Below are 23010 nucleotides of genomic sequence, written 5' to 3'. Positions count from 1 at the left end.
TTCTCTCTGGAGCAACAGTGTGGGTAGAGATCGTTACCTCCACTATAGCAATGAGAAACTGGGGCTCAAAAAGAGGTCATATGACCTGCCCATGGCCAAGTTAAAACAACAGCCCAAACTCATATCCAGCTCTTTCTACAGTGAGCTCCTTCTTTCTCAGTGGTAAAATACTAATCCCACCCTGACACCAGAGAGAAGCCAACATACCAAAACACTTGCTCAGGTTTGTCTGCTTGTCTATGAAAACCTTGGCAGACACGACATTCCCAAAGGGCATAAACATCTGTAACAGGTCCTGATCGCCAAACTCCTGGGGCAAGTGGTAGATGAACAGGTTGGCTCCCTCTGGACCTTCAAAATACCCAGGAATTGGAAAGGTATCAGTGTCAAACATGCTCGTCACCAGTGGTCTTCCTCATTTCCACCTATGTTAAAACCGTCACAATCCCCAAAAGTAGAGATTCATCTGGGGAACTAAACAGATTCTCTAAATACAAAGAAAGAAACCAAAGGGCAAACATTAAAACAGATTCCTTCCCTCACATTCAGCCAAGCTCCATCTCACTGAGGATGTGAGAATTCTACCTGGAGGAGAAGTGCTGGGATAATAAAGCAGGCCGACTTGTGTGTGGAGCAGGACAACAGAGACTGCAGGCTCAGAGAGGAACACAGAAGAGGGGGTGAAAAGGGGTTAAAAACAAAACAGGTTTCCAAATAATGCCTAGAAACCACAGAGACAGCAAACAGATTGGTAGTTGCCAGACGCAAGATGTAGAAGCAGGGAATGAGTACAAAGGGGCACAAGGGAATTTCTAGGGGTGATGGAAATGTTCTTAATCTGTGGTGATGGTTGCAGGACTGGGTCTGTTTGTCAATACTCATATAGCTCTATGCCAAAATCAGTGAGTTTCATCATAGGTAAATTGGACAATAAAAAGAAATTAGTTTTAAAAATGTACCCATGATTAACACTGAGCTTAAAAGCAGAATACACATTCTTCATCTGATTACTTATACTCAATGATTTTCTTTCTTTCTTTTCTTTTTTTTTCCGAGATGAAGTCTTGCTCTGTCACCCAGGTTGGAATGCAGTGGCATGATCTCGGCTCACTGCAACCTCCGCCTCCTGGGTTCAAGTGATTCTCCTGCCTCAGCCTCCTGAGTAGCTGGGATTACAGACAGGCGCCACCACGCCCAGCTAATTTTTGTATTTTTAGTAGTGATGGGGTTTCATCATGTTGGTCAGGCTGGTCTGGAACTCCTGATCTCATGATCCGCCCGCCTTGGCCTCTCAAAGTGCTGGGATTACAGGCATAAGCCACTGCATCCAGCCTACTCAATGATTTTCTAACCAAAAAGTTTTATTACAATTGCAGTCCAGCCATTCTCCAGCCACCCTGGCCTCCTTGTTTTTGTCAAACGTATCAGGGAACTTTGCTGCCTGAGGGCCTCTGTACTTGCTTTTCCTATGCCCCTGTTACTCTTCTTTCTCTAGATTCAGGCATGGCTTGCTTCCTACTTCCTTCAGTTCTTTGCTTAAATGTCAACTTAGACAGACATTCTCTGAGCATTCTGCATAAAATGCAGTGCCTCTGACACTCCCTATCTCTCTTCCCTGCTTATCATTCTCCAGAGGATCATCTGAAACACGTCATGCCCTCATTTATTTATTGTCTATCTCCACAAAAATATTGGTTCACGCTACGTTCTCCTACTACCACATCCCTAGGGGATATGTGATTCAGAGCAAGTGAGGAAAGATGAACCAGGACTTCTTTCTGCTGTGATAAGAGGACACTCATCTTTTTCCTACATTAGTGCTTATACCAGCTCCTGGTTATAAAAACCCAGTCAAATCTGAGCACAGAGGTGTCAACAGGACTTTCTATTCATGTAAGTCACCTTCAGGCCTCTTTCTGGCTAGACGGTTTCTCCTAATTTTTTTTTTCTCCTAAATTGAATACCATTTGTGTCAAATGACATACTTCCCACTCCATCAACTCATGGGCCAAACTGTCCCATCACCCCTCAGTTTGTCTTCAATCAGGACAAACATCGATCAGAAAGTGAGGAAAATGCCAAATGACATAGCTAAAAGGGACACTGAGACCGAAGACATCCAGACAGAAGATCCTCTGATAGATTTGTAATGTGTAGAGGAGACCTCCTAACAGAAAGATTCTTGTCAAATGTGTCAGACGCGATAAGGTCAGTGTCTGTTGCTTTGTCTAAAAACTGCAGCCCCATTCCAAGAGGGCACACAAAGGTTCTGATCTGAGACACATTCAGAAAACTTTTCAAAAGCAGATCACATTTCACAGGGTTTCTCAGTCTACATTTGACACTATCAAAGAAAAACAATGGTCTGAAGACCTAACTGGTTCCCTCAGCCTTTGCTCTGCCTTTCAGTTCTGGTACAGAAGGAGGAATACCCCCATACCTGACCCCGATCTCCCTTTGCACTCACCTTCCTTCTGGCTTCCAGCAGCACCAATACTCTGCTGTGTCAGAAGATTCTGGTTGTACAGAGTGGGGAGTGCAGCAGCAGCATATTGCTGGATACCCGAGTAGGCCTGAGTGAGGGCCTCCATGGTGCTCCCGGTGCCATTGGAAAGGCCACTGCTGCCCAGGCCACCATTTAAAGCAGCCATTCCTTGGTTGGAGGAAGAGAAGTATTAATATACTGGAAAGACTAAACTGATACCAAAGACAAGTCTACTCAGGGCCATCTAGAAGAGGGAAAACTCCAAAGTTCTTCCCTTTATCTCCCTCTTAGTTTCTCCCTGAGAAGAAACTATCTGACTGGCTAGATTTCAGGACATTCGCCAGGCCTTGCTAATGGGGACATTAAGAAATGCCATACGTGGGTGTGGTGCTCCCCATTACCTTCATCCAATCTGTGGAATGACAGGCTCCATATTCTATCTGGCTATTCTGCCACTTTCTCATAATGAGCTAGAATGCCATAAAAGAAGAGTCCTAGGACTGCGAACTCAAAGGAGTATATGTGATTTCTGACAAGATGAGGATGAACCCTACCATCAGAAGAGCAACTAACAGGTACTGAGTACATTCTATGTGTCAGCCACTGTACTATGCAATGTGCTCAGCAGCACTTTATGTTCCAATTATTATTATTATTATTATTATTTTTGGAGACAGAGTCTCACTTCGTGTTGGAGTTCAGTGGTACAATCATAGCTCACTGAAGCCTCAAGCTCCCAGGCTCAAGCAATCCTCCTGGCCTCAGCCTCCCAAGTAGCTGGGACTACAGGGATGCACCACTACACCCAGATAATTTTTGTAGAGATGGAGTTCTCACTATGTTGCTCAGGCTGGTCTGGAACTCGTGACCTAGGGTGATTCTCCTGCTCTGGCCTCCCAAACTGCTGGGTCTATAGGTATGAGCCACTACACCTGGCCTCATTTAATTTTTAACAACCCTTCAAAGTATTCTATTATTCCCACTTCAAAGATGAGAAAATGTCCTTAGAAAGGTGGTCCAAAGTTATAGCTAGCTAAGGGACAGAGGCAGGATTTAACTCAGGTCTGAATAAAAAATACGCCCCCCCCCCTTTTTTTTTTTGAGACAGAGTGTCCCTCTGTCACCCAGGCTGGAGTGCAGTGTTGCAATCTTGGCTCATTGCAATCTCTGCCTCCCAGGTTCACGCCATTCTCCTGCCTCAGCCTCCCGCTGGGACTACAGGCGCCTGCCACCACGCCCGGCTAATTTTTTTGTATCTTTAGTGGAGACGGGGTTTCACCACGTTAGCCAGAATGGTCTCGATCTCCTGACCTCGTGATCCGCCCACCTTGGCCTCCCAAAGTGTAAGGATTAGAGGCGTGAGCCACCACGCCTGGCCCCCATGATTACTTTTAACTTCACTGGGCCACTGCAATCATTCCAGTGGTGCCCCTACCAGGGTTAAGATGTGCTACCTGCACAAAGAATGGTCTGATGACAGCCAGGGGCTGCCCCTTACCTGCCAAAGAGCCAACATTGAGGCCAGCCGTTGCTCCAGCTAATGTCTGCAAGGCTCCAAGTGAGGCTATGGGGTTGACAGAATTACTGCTGCTAGAGCTAGGTGAGGACCCTGCTATTAGAAATCCAGGAGTTAAAATTCAACCCATCACTCGCATTCTCTTGTCAACAAGAGCCAAATACAAGAAAGAGTGTCACTATCCAAGTATGCTATTTGCAAAGGGGTTTTCAGTTACTAATTCTAATAACTGTCCTTCCAGGACAGAGACAAATAATGGCCACAGCATAGTAAAAATCAGGAAGATTTCTCTTAAGTTCAGAAGATGACACTTGAAAATTTGTTGCTCATAATCTGACCTCTCTGGAAACAGGTGTTAACTATTTTCCCTTCCTAGACTCTGCCTTTAAAAACAAAGGATCTGTCCAAGGCACATAACGGCACAATGGGTCATCCTCACGCTTACCTGAACTAGTGAGCACGCTGAGGGGACTGCTGGATGTAGTGAGAGCATTGGTACCAGTTGGTGTGTTCTGAGCTGCACTAGCTGCAGCAGCTAGTGCAGCCAAATTCTGTAACTGCATTGCATTCAACCCTGCAACATCCAAAGCAAGAGATTAGCCAGCAGATAAGGGTGCTTCATATCCATTCCAGCAATGACAAGCACACACTGGCAGAGGGCTGGTTCCTGACAAAGAGGAACTGTTCTAGATAAGCCTTACAAACAACATTACAGGGCTCCAAAAAATATTCAGATATCACTCATTAAGAAACTTGAAATCATTTCCTCAGAGAAGAGATGGCTAATCCAATAGCACACCACACCAAATGTACATTAATAAAGGTGTGGGCAATTAGGAAACCAAGAAAAACTGCCTACCATGGGGCCAGGAGCACAGGAGAACAATGCCACAACCTACAGCACAGAATGGGACTGCATCCAGGCCCCTTACTCACACTTTACAGGGGATTCGCTCTCTGTAACAGAAGGGAACACGCAGAAAACGTGGCAGATGCAAAAGGCCCAGGAAGAAACAAGGGAGAACACAGGAGAGCAGCAATGACACAAAGAATAAAGACACCACCACTTGAATAGCAGATTCATCACCAGAAAGAGGAGAGAGGAACAATCACTGAGTGAAAGACTTCAAAGTAGAGCCTAGGCAACACAGTTGAAAGGGGAGGAAGAAATCTAAACTGTGCTGTCGATGCTGCAAACCATTTACTAGACAATGGAAAGATGGATGGGGTGAGAGGTGGGGGGAGTGGAAAGAGTAAATGAGAATTAAAATACAATATAGATTACAATCTAGCAACTTTCCAAAAATATAGCCAACTATAATTTTCTAAGACAAAGTGAATGACTATCAAAGATTTCCAAACAACAAAATGCAGTTCACTGAAAACTACACCTTTCTCAAATGCACATTTGGCCTAGCCTAAATCCAATGCAGAGGGTGTAGGCACAGGCAGCTCTGAAGTTGCCCCATGCTCTACCTCCCACTGACTCCTGATGGCCCCTGGCTCAGGTTTGTTGTGGCACTCCATTTAAGTTTTCTGTGTACGTTAATAGCAACAACAAAATAGGAATTCACCTAAGAAACAACAAGTATAAGATACACAGGTAAACTAACTGCCTGGGTTCTAGAAGCTTCAAGGTAGGCCATTTGCAATGGAAGCCATCTTTGACTTTTCTGCAGTCACTGGAAGTCACTTTAAAATGGAAATAAAGAGTTCTTGCAGTTCTTTCCCCTTATCAGAATGGACTCAGTCTATAGGAGCTAAACAGTCCTTTTCCATATTCTCCTCCAACAGTGACCTAAAAGGTTAGGAGGCACCAGATAACGTGAGAGCAATGTGGCATCAACTAGCAATAGAGTCACTGTATAGAGACAAGGCAACTGAGTCCTGGGACGTTCATCTTAGGTCAGGTTTACATAATAAGCAAAAAAATGTTTTCACAGAAACGATGCCAAACTCCCAAGACTGTTGTTAGCTGGGTCTGCTGGCCTGGGTGCTGCTGCTCCTCTGCAGCAGTGAAACACTTACCTCCCATTGGGTGGAGGCTGCTCAGGGTGTTGAGGTTCCCAGAGGAGGCAGTCTGCTGAAGGAGCTGCAAATAAAGCTAGACATTACACCAAAAAACAGAACAAGAGTGAGAGTGAGGGCTGGTTCTGCATCTGGGATAACTCTACAGCACAGCAAAGCGAGAGTGCAGAGGCCCCCAGAGAGAAGAAAGTCAAAGACAAGAACCCAAGCCAACACAACAGAAACATGAGGCTTATGACAGCACAGGACAAAAAAAAAAACAAAACAAAAAAACACACACAGTTAAAGCACTGGCCTAGATAGTATGTTCACTGAGTACTGAGCAGAGCTCAAGTCCCTGGGCAGCAGAATTCAGCACAGCAGAGGACAGAAGTACTAAACTTGGGGACAATAAGCTAAACTTGAGCAACTATGCAGTCAACTGTGATTTTTGTCTGCGAATGAATGACTGCCATTTCCAGTTACCCTCTCCAAGTTCTCCTTAGTTAGGTCCACACATCTCACTCTGCAGATTGTTTCCATCTGGATACCCAATTTCTACTTCACACAACTATTTTAAATATCAAATCTAAACATTTCCTAGTATTTCTTGGAGTTACCCTTTACTGGTCACAATGGACTACATGACTAATAATCACTACAGCTACACATCTATCCAACTTTATTTACTTCCTCCCCTCCAAATTGGTTTTCACTGTTGCAGATGATCAAATGACTAATGGATTAGTCTATACCAGGTTCAGAGTACATTCTCCTTCAATGATTGCCCCATGACAAAGTAAGAGGGCCTGTCCCTGAGTTTATGGCATTAGTTTACTTTGTATGTTGGCAAATCTAACCAGCTTGCTGAAAACTTCTGCTCCAACTAAACCCAATTAATATTGTTTATGGAAAACTGGTATTCTTGTACAGGATCCTTTTTATTCAACCTGTTTCCCATTCCTATAAACATCTGACCTGGTTTCTCTGTCACTGCGAATCCTTCCAGGCTAGAGATCATGGGTAAGTTTTAGGAGGTCTACAAACCTCCAGGAACAGAATGGGGGGAAAAATCCACCTTCACACCCTTTTTTCCCACCACTTCTCAAAGGATAAAAAGATTAAAACCAACTCCTCCAGGACAGTAGAGCCTCGCTAATTCAAGTCCACAGAGTCTAGAAAGAATCTCATAATTAATGATGATGTACTATCACACAGTCGACTAGCACCCACGTTTACTTTTTTTTTCTTTTTTTTTAAAGACAGAGTCTCACTCTGTCACCAGGCTGGAATGCAATGGCGTGATCTCAGTTCACTGCAACCTCCACCTTCCAGGTTCAAGCGATTCTCCTGCCTCCACCTCCCGAGTAGCTGGGACCAAAGGTATGCACCACGCCCAGCTAATTTTTGTATTTTTAGTAGAGATGGGGTTTCACCATGTTGGTCAGGCTGTTCTCAAACTCCTAACCTCAGGTGATTCGCCTGCCTCGACCTCCCAAAATGCTGGGATTACAGGCATGAGCCACTGCACCCAGGCTTTTTCTTCTCAAACACCTTGGGCAATGTGTTCAGTCCTAACTGGTAGACTGTGAATACTGCACTTGGTCCCTGCATTTCCCTCCAAATGAGGTTAGCTCTTAGGGCGGAAATCATGTCTAACCAAAACAAAGAGAACACAGCTCTCAACATACGCCATCATGTACTTGCTGGTAATGGCAATGACAACAAAAAGGTTAACCTTCCCTAAAAGGGGGCTCCAAAAGTCTCTAAGAAAAGCAAGTGTATAGCATGTAGACCATTTTCAAAGCATCATCATTTCTGCAGACGACTAAAATCTCTCTGAATTTTCTGAACGTATAAGCAATTTTTCAGCACTAAGAAACAATTTATTCTGTTGAAATATAACTGGACGCAGTGGTTCACGCCTGTAATCTCAGCACTCTGGGAGGGTGAGGTAGGCAAATCACTTGAGGTCAGGAGTTTGAGATCAGCCTGGCTCACATAGCAAAACCCTGTCTCTACTAAAACTACAAAAATTAGCCAGGCGTGGTGGCCCATGACTGTAATCCCAGCTACTTGGGGGTTGGAGGTTGCAGTGAGCAGAGATTGCACCACTGTTCTCCAATCTGGGCAACAGAGTGAGGCTTCAAAAAAAAAAAAAGAAAAAAGAAAAAAGAAAAAAAAGGAAAAAAAAAGAAATATAAACACTCTTTATATTTTTTTTTTAAAAAACTTCATCCTGCTAGGATGAAATGGGGTTTTTTTTTTGTTTTTGTTTTTGTTTTTGAGACAGAGTCTTGCTCTATTGCCCAGGCTGGAGTGCAATGGTGCAATCTTGGCTCACTGCAACCTCTGCCTCCTGGGTTCAAGCCATTCTCCTGCCTCAGCTTCCTGAGTAGCTGGGATTACAGGCACCTGCCACCACGCCTACGCAATTTTTTTGTATTTTTAGTGTAGATAGGGTTTCACCATGCTGGCCAGGCTGGTCTCAAACTCTCAACCTCAGGCAATCCGCCCGCCTCAGCCTCCTAAAGTGTTGGGATTACAGGTGTGAGTCACAGCGCCCAGCCTAAACTGGGATTTCTTATGAGATACCAGAAATATGAAAACCACTGGAACTAAACCAAAATTCAGTACCGGGAGACAGAAATCAGTGCCTTTTGTTTGTTTCCATACAGAATAATACTTGAAAGGATGAGGAATAAATGACTATACTAGCTATTTCTATGGGAATATTTTTGTATCATCCATACAAATCTAGTGGTTTCACCATTAATAGCCTAAGATGACCTTTTCCCTCTTTGACTCACAGATGGGTGGTTTTAAGTGTCTTGTGCTGGCTCCAATTCTTTTCCGTTAATAATCCCCTGTAACATATATATTGCATACCTAGTAAATCTAAATCACAAATTGGGGCCAGACCTTCTTTTGGACTAGACAACCTTCTTTTGGCTCACTACAACAGGGAGATCAAAATAAAGGAAGTCTATTTACAATGTAGTAAACTTGAATACACACCTGTAATGCTCATTTAAAAATGTTCACGTTAATCTCTTGATCTCACCCAGGCGCAGTGGCTCACACCTGTAATCCCAGCACTCTGGGAGGCCAAGGAGGGTGGATCACCTGAAGTCGTGAGTTTGAGACCAGCCTGGCCAACACAGTGAAAGCCCATCTCTACTAAAAATACAAAAATTAGCTGGGTGTGATGGTGTGCGTCTGTAGTCCCAGCTACTTGGGAGGCTAAGGCAGGAGAATCACTTGAACTCCAGAGGCGGAGGTTGCAGTAAGCCAAGATCGTGCCACTGCACTCCACCCTGGGCAACAGAGTGAGTGAGACTCCGTCACAAAAAATAAATCAATAAATAAAGCAAAAAAAAAAAAAAAAAAAAAAAAAAAAAAAAAAAAATCTCTTGATCTCTCAAGTCCGCTGAAAGAAACATTTATCATACTCTTTAGGAAAGACTCAATAAGGATTTTAATCATGCCCTCTACATCTGGTAGAAAGAGATATGGAGAAAGACACTGGTGGCTGAGATTCCCTAAGGAATTTCTTTCTTGGAAGTAAGGACACAAGATGTTTCTAAATCTTTAAAATGGGAAACCAGGAATCCACTTCAGTTGCAGCAAAAGCCTCAAGATATAACCAGAGATGCATGTCCAGAGACATACATATATATATGTGTGTGTGTGTGTGTGTGTGTGTGTGTATAGAGAGAGAGAGAGCGAGAGAGAGACACTAACAGGACTAAAAGAAATAGTACTACCTGAATTTTTACATATAATTTCTATATGCCAAAAGTTGTAAATGCCACTGTGTTTGTTAGCTAGGGACAGCAGAAGAAGAAACAGCTGGGAGCTTGCACAGTCTGCAGAAAGCAAACCACAAAGACTCACTGCTAAATACTGGGGTCCAAGAGTATTTAGACCAGCAAGGTTTCCCCACACAGATGCTGCGCTGATTTGCTGCATCTGCTGCTGGAGCTGCTGGGCCATTCTCTTCTGTTCTTTGTCCTTCTGTGTATCAGCAAATTTTACCACCATGGGTGACGAGCAACCCTGTGAAAAGACCAAAACCAAAGGGTCAAATTCCTCCACCTGGGAAAAGAAAAAAATCTTCCTTTTGGATGGCATGCAGGTTACATTCTAATTTCATTCATTGCCAAATGATTCTCCTCATGCTAGACACAAGAGACTGTAATCCCAACACTTTGGGAGGCTGAGGTGGGCGGATCACTTGAGTCCAGGAATTTTAGACCAGCCTGAGCAACATGGCAAAACTGTCTCTATTAAAAAAATACAAAAATTAACCAGGCGCGCTGGTGTGTACTTGTAGTCCGAGCTACTTGGGTGGCAGAGGTAGGGGGAATCGCTTGAGCCTGGGTGGCTGGGGCTGCAGTAAGCCATGATCTTCCCACTGCACTCCAGCCCAGGTGACAAAGTAAGACCCCATCTCAAAAAAAGGGGTGGGGAGAGCATTTCCAGTATGTTAATTTTAAATAAATCAGTGGTTTTTAAGATGTTGGCTGTTTAACTTTCTGGGCAATCAGATGCTGCACATGCTGCTGGACTTTAATAGCCAACTGTCCCAGCATTCCCAAGCTGAGAAATTTTCCCCATCACCTATCTGCTCCCTACCTCCATGGTCTGTGCTTGGTGCATTGCCTTGATAGCCGTCTGTGCCATGGCTCTTGTTGTAAAAGTCACAAATGCACAACCTGGTAAGAGAAGAGTCAGTAACTCATGCATTCATTCATTTCTCTGACAGACATTAATTGAGCACTACTATGTGCTGACTATCATGCTAGCAATACAGACACAGTCCCTGTTTTCAGGGGATCATGTGCTAGTATGTTGCAACAGGGTGATATGTGCTATAATGAAAAAACAGAGAACCACTGACGGAAAAAAAAAATGCCTATCAGGAGAAAGGAGGAATCATATCCTCTAGTTCCTCTTGAAAATAAAATGGGAGAAGAAAATATTTCCATTTTGGCATCAAGAATCTTGCAAAGCACCAAAAGAGAAAATTTTAATACATGACAATGAAATATAGAATGTAGACTCCTTAGAGGGGCTAGGAGACAAAAAGAATGAACTGATAGGAGGAGTCAAGACAGGACATAGATACACAGCAGGAAGCAGCAGGCCCAACCTCTTTATCTTGACTGGACCATGTTGGCTAGGGAATCACTGTGGCTAGTTTCCACTGGTCCAATTAAAAAGATTCCAAGGCCGGTGCAGTGGCTCACACCTATAATCTCGGCACTATGGGAGGCCAAGATGATAGGATCCTCTGAGTCCAGGAGTTCAAGACCAGCCTGGGCAACACAGGGAAACCTTCTCTCTCTAAAAAATTTAAAAATTAGCTGGGTGTCATGATACATGCCCATGGTCCCAGCTACTCAGGAGGCTGATTCTGGGAGGTTCAGGCTGCAATGAGTTGTGAAGGCACCACTGCACTCCAGCCTGGGTGAGACAGACCAAGACCCTGTCTCCAAAAAAAACCCCAAACCAAACCAAAATAAAAAAACCAAAAGATTATTTAAAAGCTAAAACTGTATCTACCTCGGCTCAGGCCATCAGGTCCCCGCAATATCCGGCATTCTTCAATCTGTCCAAATGAAGAGAACATGACTCGGATGTCATTTTCAGTGCACTTCTTGGAAATCATACCAATAAACAGCTTCCTGTCTTCCACTGCTAAGAGAGTAAAACACAAAAGACTTGAATATTACTATGAAAAGAGGCAATGTGGCACAGACTCGGGAGCCAGACCGCCTGGGTTTGAATCCTGGCTCTGTGCCTTCATACCATATTTTACAGATTCCAAGACACACTTGTTTTTCATATTTTTCACATTTCTTTTCTTTCTTTTTTTGAGACAGAGTTTTGCTCTTGTTGTCTAGACTGGAGTGCAATGGCGTGATCTCGGCTCACCGCAACCTCTGCCTCCCGGGTTCAAGCGATTCACCTGCCTCAGCCTCCTGAGTAGCTGGGATTACAGGCATGCACCATCATGCCTGGCTAATTTTGTATTTTTAGTAGAGACGGGATTTCTCCATATTGGTCAGACTGGTCTTGAACTCTTGATCTCAGGTGATCCACCCGCCTCAGCCTCCCAAAGTGCTGGGATTACAGGCGTGAGCCACCATGCCCGGCTTCACATCTCTCCTTATAACCAACATTATCTTAAAATTATAATTAGAAGCATTTAGATGAAATACGGTAGCGTTGTAATCTTGTGAAAGTTACTTAATCATTCTGTGCCTGTTTCCTCATCTAACTAATAGGAATAATCAGGTTTACTTCAAAGGGTAGCAGTTGCTATGAAATGCAAAGTACTTGGCATCTTCCCTAGTCCTTTGTAATTGTTTGCTCTTTTTGAGACAAGAGTCTCACTGTCACCCAGGCTGAAGTGCAGTGGCATGATCATGGCTCACTGCAGCCTTGACCTGCTGGATTTAAGCAATCTTCCCACCTCAGCTTCCTGAATAGCTGGGACCACAGGTATGTACCACCACACCCAGTCAATTTTTTGCAGAGAGATCTCACTCTTATTACCAAGGTTGGTCTCAAACTCCTGGGCTCAAACAATCCTCCGGCCTCAGCCTATTAAAGTGCTGTGATTATAGGTGTGCGCCACTGTGCCCAGCCAGCACTGTTTGCTCTTACTAGCAACACTACTAAAGAAAGAAGAGGTTTTCACACTTACTTGATATGACAAGTGGAAGAGAACACACCTTTCAGTGAGTGTAACTGTCTACTTTTCTGACTTTTTTTTCTTTTTTTTGGGACAGAGTCTTGCTCTGTCGCCCAGGTTGGAGCGCAGTGGCATAATCTCAGCGTACTGCAACCGCCGCCTCCTGGGTTCAAGCGATTCTCCTGTCTCAGTCTCCTGAGTAGCTGTGATTACAGGCATGCGCCACCACACTCAGCTAATTTTCGCATTTTTAGTAGAGACAGGGTTTCACCATGTTGGCCAGGTGATCTGCCCTCCTTGGCCTCCCAAAGTGCTGGGATTACAAGTGTGAGCTACGTCACCCAGACTTGACTATTTTCCTGAGAATTAAGTTCTCCTTCCTAATTTGTTCATTTTGCCCCCTCATTCCTGTCCAAAAGATATTATACTGACCAAATATACTCCAGTTCATTCTATAATGTTCTTATAATATTTCTCTGTCAACTCTGTTCTTCTATTTATCAGACTTTAAAGAAAAAACTGACACAACTTAGACAACGGATTACTTAAAGCACAATTCAATTCAGATATCCTAAGAAAAGCAAATAAACTAGGCAGAAATCTTTTTTTTTTAATTATTTTTTGAGACAGAGTCTCACTCTGTTGCCCAGGCGGGAGTACACTGGCATGATCTCGGCTTGCTGCAACCTCCGCCTCCTGGGTTCAAGAGATTCTCATGCTTCAGCCTCCCGAGAAGCTGGGATTATAGACATGCACAACCATACCCAGCTAATGTTTGTATTTTTAGTAGAGACGGGGTTTCACCATGTTGGCCGGGCTGGTCTCGAACTCCAGCCTCAAGCAATCCACCAGCCTTGGCCTCCCAAAGTGCTGGGATTACAGGTGTGAGCCACCACGCCTGGCCTAGGCAGAAAATCTTAAGGGGAAGAGTGTATACATTTGCTTACCATTGTTCTTCTCACTGTCAGCAGGTTTCATCTGTATAGGGTGATGCATCTAAAAAGGAAAAATATGATTATTATCACTGTATATATTAATGGCATTCAGAAATACATACAGACTCTAAAATACCAGAACTAGAGCTTTAAAGAGTTCTCTCTGAACTCATGTCTGCTTCATGATCTTTCCCCAGAAAATGAAAGGTGAGTCAAGAAGTCAAATACACAAGACTCTTGGCTGAGAGAGAACTGCTGTCAGGTAATCTTTGAAGTGCTCCCTTTATGTCTTCCTTTACATCAATTCCTGCGGAAATTACCTTTTCCCCAAAATGGTTTTCAGTGTGTGCCTGATATGTGTAAGTATATCCCATATATCAAAGTTACCACATTTCCATTTACTAGTGGGAGCTTTCTTACCCCTGGAAGGACTTTCATGTTGTGAAGAGCATTCTGAGCTTCTAATGCAGCTTTACGGGTGTAAAATGTAACAAAACAGCACCCTGCAATAAATAAGATTTCATAAAATAAAACTTCGAAAGCAGAGAATTCCTACAGCAACCCTTCCTCCACTGACATATCAGATCTTCAAAGAGGGCTGGGTTTATTAAAATTAGTGAGAGGGGGAGGGCAGTGGAAAGGAATGAATATGAATATCTAGCAGGGGAATAAGATTATTTTCTATACACTTTATTGTTTTAGTCTCCTCCTAGTTACACCGTCTTACTTAGCTGCTCATATAACTTCTCTGGAAAAGATGACTTCTCTTATAAAGAAAGGTCATGTGCCATTTGACTCAAGCTACCCTACTTGGAACACCAGGTGGTATATGAGACAAGAAGACAGATGGGGCTCTATACTTTTGCAGCCTGTAGTCTACCAGGAACTCTTTCTTTCCCTGCTCTCTCAGAATAAACCACTCCCTACTTCGTAGCCAGATTCTACCATATGCCTCAAACATAATTATCACTTATTAAATTATAAAATGACTTAAGAGCAAGCACCTCTTAACATCTTTTTTTGGACTCTTGGTTCTCATCAAATATAATTAAGCTTCTAAAAGCACATGGTGCTGCCTCAGATCTGTAGATTTTGTGCTTTGAATCTTTATTTAGGGTAGGAGGAGAGGAAGTATATCTTGTAAATCTTGGGCTTAAATGTTCTGACACTCCCATATTCTCATGAGATACAATATAGATTTTTTTTTTTAATAATGCTGCAGCAGTAAGAATTATAAATTACTGAAGGTTATATTGCCAGTCATGTTCAGAAACTATTATACTTTATATTTTTAGTTAACTACGCCAAAAAGAGAAAGTAATTCCTCTGCTTCTAGATCCTCTGCTATTAAACTGGTTTCAATATGACAATCATGCTTGCTCACATTTGCACTGTTGGAGAGCTTTCACAAAGAATTACCTGAAAACTGGTAAAACGGAAAATAAGAACAGGTCTGTGTGTATATGGGGCAAAGTTAATACCTATCTACCATCAGTCCTGTGAAACTTCCACTCTGCTAGGCAATTCTGGAAGCAGCTCCGCCTTTCTTCTTCTCCTGTTCATTTTGTGGCAACAGCAAACAAGCTGCCTAAACAAATCCTTTCTATTTGATAAATCATCCTGCAAGGCCTCTGTAATACTAAAAAGAAACCTACAGGTATGTGGACAGTTTTTCTCTTTCAGTTTTTAATGTTTAGCCCAAACACTAAAGATAACTTTATGTGGTTTACTTCAATTTTATCTTCGTCATTCTGTTCCTGAGGTCAAATGAGACACCCACATGAGTCTGTCTCTTAAATTTAGAGACCTGACAAAGCACTGCCCAAGATCCAATTTACAAATTATCCTCATGCTAACATCTTAACTTTTTAAAGCCATTAAATATATTTGGATTACAAGATATTACTACTATAAAAGGACAGATTTTTTCCAACAGATAGACAGACAGACAGGAGTATTCTGGCAATGACAGAGAGAATGCACACGAAAGAAATTACATATAAAAAACCAATTTTTTGTATCCTGTCAAAAACCCAAAGCCCTCACCTGCTCTGAGAGTCAGTGGGAAAAATAAGATAAACCAAAACCCAAAGCCCTGACCTTTGCTCTGAGGAGGGTTTTGGCTCCTATCCCTTAGGACGTTGATTTCATATACAGCACCATACTGTTCGAAGAGTTCCCGCAAGTCCTTCTCAGACCAGGTCCTTGGAACCTGGCCCACAAACATCTTGATAGCATCAAGATCTGGTTGGTCTGGGTGGTCCAGGGTGCCGTTCATTTTCTTTGAGCTGTGTGAGATAAAATGAAACTTCTATTATGTAATAATGCTGCCTTCCAGAGGAAATTTTCTTTTCTTTAATGATCTTAACTACTTCTGAGAATGCAGGGGAAAAAAATCCACTTCCTTCACTTCTTCTATTCAGTTTATCAGAGTTCCTTGGTTCTCCCTCACCATGACCACCCATTCCATCAGATGCCAAACTAAAGTCACCATTCTGATTGGGACATCCCAGCTGTTACCAGGGAACTGACGATGTACATTTCTTATCTAGCATGAGAATTATCATGTTAGAGGAGGAACTTAAAGGGTAAAACTCCCAAAACAAGATCAAGTTTTAATAACTTTTAAGCATGGTTAACAAAACAAACACTAAAAAAAGGCCCATAAAATAACAGAGGACTACTGATTACAAGTAAGATTCAGAACACTTCAATGTATACAATGACAGGTGAAGTTTCCTTTCAGTAGAAGTTAGAACAGAAGCACTTGATTTCCAAGGCTTAAACTAAGGACTAGAATGCTGGCCTTTGAATGCAGCTGACTCATGTATAATCATAAAGCTCTTGAGTTAGGTCTCCCGACCAGAACAGAGCTCTGCCTCTTAAATTTCCAGATGATTGTGCAATGAACATAAACAATGTTACCATCATTCTAGATTTTGTTTCTGAGTTGTCCAATTTACTGCTATTACTCTAAGACCAGTTAGATTCCCTTACTGAGTGAAACCATTTTAACGATCCCAAATTTCTCTAGTACTATCACATTGTACTTGTAATTCTATTTCAGTTTTATTACCTTTAGAACCTGAAGGATAATCAACTATTTTAATACCCTCATTCCTACCTTGCCACTGTAAACAACCTAGGTGAATTCTTACACTATAGATATTTTCACTCAGAACATACTATCTTTTTTTCTGAGATGGAGTTTCACTCTTGTTGCCCAGGCTGGAGTGCAATGGCCCGATCTCAGCTCATAGCAATCTCCACCTCCTGGGTTCAAGCAATTCTCCTGCCTCAGCCTCCCAAGTGGCTGGGATTACAGGTGTCCGCTACCACGCCCAGCTAATTTTTGTATTTTCAGTAGAGGTGGGCTTTCACCATGTTGGCCCAGGCTGGTCTCGAACTCCTGACCTCAGGTGATAAACCCGCCTCGGCCTTCCAAAGTCCCGGGATTACAGGTGTGAGCCACCGCACCTGGCCTCATACCATCTATTTCAAAGTCCTTCTTCCTATTTGTTTCTAAATTGAACTCTGAACATTCATCTAAACCATTAATAACTTAAATTCCAAATAACTAGCACTATTAGCTTTTCTATTAGTATTTGCTTAATCCAAAAAATCATATTAAAAATTGCCGGGTTCTAATATCCAATCCCAAATAACATGCTAGTTTTTTTTTTTTTTTTTTTGAGACCGAGTTTCGCTCTTATTGGCCAGGCAGGAGTGCAATGGCAAGATCTCAGCTCACTGCAACCTCCACCTCCCAGGTTCAAGCAATTCTCCTGCCTCAGCCTCCCAAGCAGCTTGGATTAAAGGCATGTGCCACCATGCCTGGCTAATTTTGTATTTTTAGTAGAGATGGGGTTTCACCATGTTGGTCAGGCTGGTCTCGAACTCCTGACCTCAGGTGATCCGCTCACCTCGGTCTCCCAAAGTGCTGGATTACAGGTGTGAACCACTGCACCCAGCCAACGTGCCAGCTGTCTTTAAACAACAACAACAAATCATTTTTCCACCACTGCTATCTTCTGAATAGTGTCTGAAGATCCTTAAGAATGTGGAATCTGAAAGTAGCTCAACTTCTTTTAAGTACTACATATTTCTTTTCTTTTCTTTTTTTTGAAATGGAGTCTCACTCTGTCGCCCAGGCTGGAGTGTAATGGTGCCATCTCGGCTCACTGCAACCTCTGCCTCCTGGGTTCAAGTGATTCTCCTGCCTCAGGTTCCCAAGTAGCTGGGATTACAGGCGCGTGCCACCATACCCAGCTAATTTTTGTATTTTTAGTAGAGATGGGGTTTTGCCATGTTGGCCAGGCTGGTCACGAACTCCTGACCTCAGGTGTTCTGCCTGCCTTGGCCTCCCAAAGTGCTGGGATTATAGGCAGGAGCCACTGTGCCTGGCTTATTTATTTTTTATTTGAGACAGATTCTCTCTGTCGCCCAGGCTGGACTGCAGTGGCACAGTCTCAGCTCACTGCAACCTCCACCTCCCAGGTTCAAGTGATTCTCATGCCTCAGCCTCCTGAGTAGCTGGGATTACAGGCATAAGCCACCAGGCCTGGTTAATTTTTGTATTTTTAGTAGAGCTGGGGTTTTGCCATGTTGGCCAGGCTGGTCTTGAACTTCTGATTTCAAGTGATCCACCTGCCCTGACCTCCCAAGTGCTGGCATTACAGGCCTGAGCCACCACACCCAGTCTTGAATCTTTTATAATTCAATACTTACAGGGGTTATTCTCACATCACTTTTGATGACTCTAGCACTATCTAAATTCAAAAGCTGTAAGACAAATGGCATATAAACCACTTCCTGACCCTACATCTGTGAAGGCTCCCCATATTCTTCCAGGTTAACTGATTAGCTACCATCCTAGGACTCCAACAGTACTAAATTTCCACCTTCGTTGTGGAAATTTTAGCAATAAAATTATGCTTAACACCTTTGAACATAATCGGGCTGTATCCACCTCTTCCCAATTACACTGACAGCTCCTTGCAGGCAGAAACTATTTTATTTCCTATTCATTCCTGTAACCACACCTGGTATAGTATTCTGGTTCAAAGTAAGCACTCGAATGTGCGAAGGGAGAAATTTCTTAAGTTTCAACAGTTCCCATTTAACCAATTAGCTCTGATAAAATGAGTGCTTATGCACAAAAACAGCACCCAAATTTAAGAGCAACTATTATCTCCTATGATTATTTGATTGCCACAGGATCAGCAGGCCGTTTTCTTTTAAAGACACGGTCTCGCTCTGTTACCCAGGTTGGAGTACAGTGGCATGACCACAGCTAACTGCAGCCTCGACCACCCAGGCTCAAGCGATACTCCTACCTCAGCAATCCCAGTAGACGGAACTATGGGTGTGCGCCACCGCGCCTGGCTAGTTTTTAATTTTTTTCTGTAGAGAGAGGGTTTCACTATGTTGCAAGGGCTGGTCTGAAACTCCCGCGCTCAAATAACTCTCCCACCTCATTTTCCCAAAGTGCTGGGGTTATAGGCATGAGCTACCATACCTGGCCTATTTTCTTTTGAGTGTTTTAGATGGCATCATCTTACTGGTTTTCCTGTAATCTATTAATTTAAAACGTGTGGCAGGTCATGGCAAAAACATAATGTGACTGCTTTTAAACGCTTAATCCTAATGTTGCAACAGAAACCAGCTACCATGATGAAAAAAGCCCTGTGGTCAGGCATGGTGGCTCACGCCTGTAATCCTAGCACCGCGGGAGGCCGAGGTAGGTGGATTACTTGAGGTCAGGAGTTTGAGACCAACATGGTGAAACTCCGTCTCTACCAAAAAATACAAAACAATTAGCTGCGTGTGGTGGCGTGCACCTGTAATCCCAGCTACCTGGGAGGCTAAGGCATGAGAATCGCTTGAACCTGGGGGGCGGAGGTTGCAGTGAGCTGAGATGGGGCCACTGCGCTCTAGCCTGGGTGGCAGAGTGAGACCTTGTCTCCAAAAGAAAAAAAAAAAAAAAAAAAAGGCAGTCCTATGACTAGTGAAACACTGGCTGTTACTGTTACTCCCTACAACCTGTCCCGACAACTCTAATTACCAGTTGTAATAGCATTTTACTAAAATGTTGCTAATCTTTCACTGTATTTCTATTCTAGACAGAGTTAACAAAGAACCCCAATGGTGCCCAGAAAACGTTTTTTTCTTTTTTTTGTTTTGTATTTTTTGAGACGGAGTCTCGCTCTGTCGCCCAGGCTGGAGTGCAGTGGCCGGATCTCAGCTCATTGCAAGCTCCGCCTCCCGGGTTTACGCCATTCTCCTGCCTCAGCCTCCCGAGCAGTTGGGACTACAAGCGCCTGCCACCTCGCCCGGCTAATTTTCTGTATTTTTTTTAGTAGAGACGGGGTTTCACCGGGTTAGCCAGGATGGTCTTGATCTCCTGACCTCGTGATCCGCCCATCTCGGCCTCCCAAAGTGCTGGGATTACAGGCTTGAGCCACCGCGCCCGGCCAGAAAACGTTTTGATAAGGAAGCTGACGGCTATTTCTGAAAAGCAGTTTTATCAATCTGTATTACACTGGAGGCAACTGCTCTCAGCATGCCCCTTCCCTCTGTTGCTTGTGTGCCAATTCTAAACGTTTGCATCCTGTTTAGTGCTAAAGCATAAACACAAGTCAATATATGTAGATTACAGTTTACCCAAAAGTTTAGCAGAGACTCAAGATTCTAGATTCTTCTTTGGCTCTCCAAATCCTTCTCTATTTTTTCATGTCTACCTACACCATGAACCTCCCTTTCCCTGTTTATATACCAATTCAATAGCCAGAAGACTCCCGTAGAGTAGTGCTGTTCAAAGTGTGGCCCAAGAGGCTGGGCACAATGGCTCACTTGAGGTCAGGAGTTTGAGACCAGCCTGAACAATATGGTGAAACCCTGTCTCTACTTTAAAAAAATAAAAATTAGCTGGGCGTGGTGGCACACACCTGTATTCCCAGCTACTTGGGAGGCTGAGGCAGGAGAATCGCTTGAACCTGGGAGGCGGAGGCTACAGTGCGTCAAGATCTCACCACTGCACTCCAGCTTGGGCAACAGAGCGAGACTATCTTAAAAACAAACGAACAAACAAACAAAAACCCAAAAGTATGGCCTAAGGACCAGGGGCAATCTTCAAACTTAACTCTTACAGAAATTTTTACAGAAATTAGACTGAGCAATTTTGTATTTGTTCAATCTAATAATAATAAATATAAAATACAAGCTTGTACCTTATTTTTTCCCCTACTTCATTTTCACTGTATTTTAAAAGGGAGTGGGGGATGGGGGTGGGGAGAGATATGGTCCTTTACCACAGCTTGAGAAGCACTATCCAGGTATAGCAACAACTGCATGTATACCCATGTGTATGTAATAAGCAGTCACAAACTTTCTCTGATATTGTATCTGAAGAGAAATAACAACACTCTCCCTCTTCGACATATACTTCCAATATGCATCTTGTCATTAAGATTAAAAGTAACCATTGTATTAAAAAAGCCATCTGGCTACACATCAGCACCACATCATCCACTTACTCTATGTATCACTAAATACATTCTCAAATTTGTACTTTACTTCCCCATTCGATGGAGAGTTATGTATATTTATCATCTCCACTCAAGAACCAGTGAATTCAGCAGTTCCCTGGAGAAGTATCTATAGTGTCCCTGTCATTCCTAAGAGGCCAGTCTATGGGAATTCCTATTTCCTGGAGCAGTACTGCCAGCCCTGACCAGGGAACAGGATATAAGAAAGGCAAATCACGGCCTGCAAGAATGTGAAAAGGAGGAAGATGAGAAAGTGGCAAGTGTTTTAGGGGAAAGGGATGAAACCTACCCCCTCTCTTTTTATGTTTCTACTACTGGCAGCAGCAGCAGTAATAATACCTGAGGAGGTAGTTGCTTTCACTGTTGCTTCTGCTGCCATTATTAAGAATGAGCAACTATGAAAATTCAGGACAAGAGGCTATCTCGTCTACCTTGATTTCTGCTGAAACATACTATGAGAAAATATAATAGGGACACAATTGGGAAGTGACACACGAAGGAACAACAAAGATCCGTATTTTCAAAGTATGTATTTCTTCAAAATTCTTGAACACTCTCTTCTCTTTCTCCTTTCCTTTCCCCTCTCAAAATTTCCCCACCCCAGGCCTATCTCAGGGGCAGCACAAATGTTCTATTCCACCTTTTTTTCCCATCCTCTGGCCCCAAGTGACTAAACCAGGGGGTGTGTCTTAACCCAACGGCAAGCTGATCCATTGGCTGGCCAGAAACTTAAGACCCTTGACCTATGCTTAAAACAAAAACACGGCTGGCCAATCAAGCTCCTTTACAGCTGCACTGAGCAATACGACAGCCACTAAGTTATTTAAACTTAATTTAGTTGCAACTAGAGATAGCATGGGTTAAATGGAGAAGTGCAAAGTACTGTGGTCAAAAGATAATGAGTCAGGCTACAATAAAGACCTTGAAAACATTATGCTAAGTAAAAGAACTCAGTCACAAAAGGCCACATAGTATATGTTACCATTTATATGAAATGCCCAGAACAGGCAATCTACAGACAGAAAGTAGGTTGGTGGCCGGGCGCAGTGGCTCACGCCTGTAATCCCAGCACTTTGGGAGGCCGAGGCGGGCAGATCACGAGGTCAGGAGATGGAGACCATCCTGGCTAACACAGTGAAACCCCGTCTCTACTAAAAATGCAAAAAAATTAGCCAGGCGTGGCGGCAGGCGCCTGTAGTCCCAGCTACTTGGGAGACTGAGGCAGGAGAATGGCGTGAACCTGGGAGGCGGAGCTCTCAGTGAGCCGAGATCGCGCCACTGCACTCCAGCCTGGGCAACTGAGTGAGACTCCGTCTCAAAGGGAAAAAAAAAAAAAAAGAAAGTAGGTTGGTGGTTGCTTAGGAATGGGGATGGGGGAAGGGTGATGTTGGGAGGAAGAGGGGAATGGTTGCTTTTAGGTACAGGGTTTCTTTTGGGGTGATGAAATGTTCTGCAATTAAATAGTGGAAATGGTTACACAACTCTTGTATATACTAAAATCACTGAAATTGCTCACTTTAAAGGGTAAACTTTATAGTATGTGAATTATGTCTCAATGTGGAGGGGAAGGAGAAGGGATCTGAAGAAAGGCCATGTTGCAACCAAAGTTATAAGGTAGTTAAGAGTAGAAAGGAGGCACATGTAGAGTGAGCAGTTGTGTATCCTGGGGTCAGAAAGATACAGTTTCTAGGTTTTCTAGCTGCAGAGCTCCTGATTAGATGACAGTTCAGTCCATCTAAGTCCTTATAAGAAAGCCCTTTCATATATGCTAGCTTGAGTGGACATCTGTTCCTTGCAGCCAAACAAGACCTTCAAAT

General features: G+C 43.3%; 1 protein-coding gene across 30 annotated transcripts in view; it reads right to left on the bottom strand.

The window, feature by feature from the left end:
* CELF1 (CUGBP Elav-like family member 1) overlaps window positions 1-23010 on the bottom strand; it is a 90755-nt gene that overhangs the window by 7234 nt on the left and 60511 nt on the right. For 13 of the 30 annotated variants that reach the window (XM_073016314.1, XM_007999399.3, XM_037999331.2 and 10 more), the window contains 11 exons: window positions 15747-15934; window positions 14067-14149; window positions 13659-13707; window positions 11577-11711; window positions 10647-10726; window positions 9906-10067; window positions 6030-6105; window positions 4447-4575; window positions 3984-4097; window positions 2468-2653; window positions 208-351 (listed from right to left, as the gene is read on the bottom strand). In XM_073016314.1, coding sequence (XP_072872415.1) covers window positions 208-351; window positions 2468-2653; window positions 3984-4097; window positions 4447-4575; window positions 6030-6105; window positions 9906-10067; window positions 10647-10726; window positions 11577-11711; window positions 13659-13707; window positions 14067-14149; window positions 15747-15934 — 1346 coding nt within the window. The remainder of the gene's footprint in view (window positions 1-207; window positions 352-2467; window positions 2654-3983; window positions 4098-4446; window positions 4576-6029; window positions 6106-9905; window positions 10068-10646; window positions 10727-11576; window positions 11712-13658; window positions 13708-14066; window positions 14150-15746; window positions 15935-23010) is intronic. The other 17 variants (XM_007999445.3, XM_037999336.2, XM_007999455.3 and 14 more) reach the window with 3 other exon arrangements.

The sequence above is a fragment of the Chlorocebus sabaeus genome, chromosome 1 (genome assembly GCF_047675955.1).
Source record: "Chlorocebus sabaeus isolate Y175 chromosome 1, mChlSab1.0.hap1, whole genome shotgun sequence".
NCBI lineage: Eukaryota > Metazoa > Chordata > Mammalia > Primates > Cercopithecidae > Chlorocebus > Chlorocebus sabaeus.
Note: the sequence above shows the minus strand (reverse complement) of the source record. Positions and strands in the feature narration are given on the sequence as shown.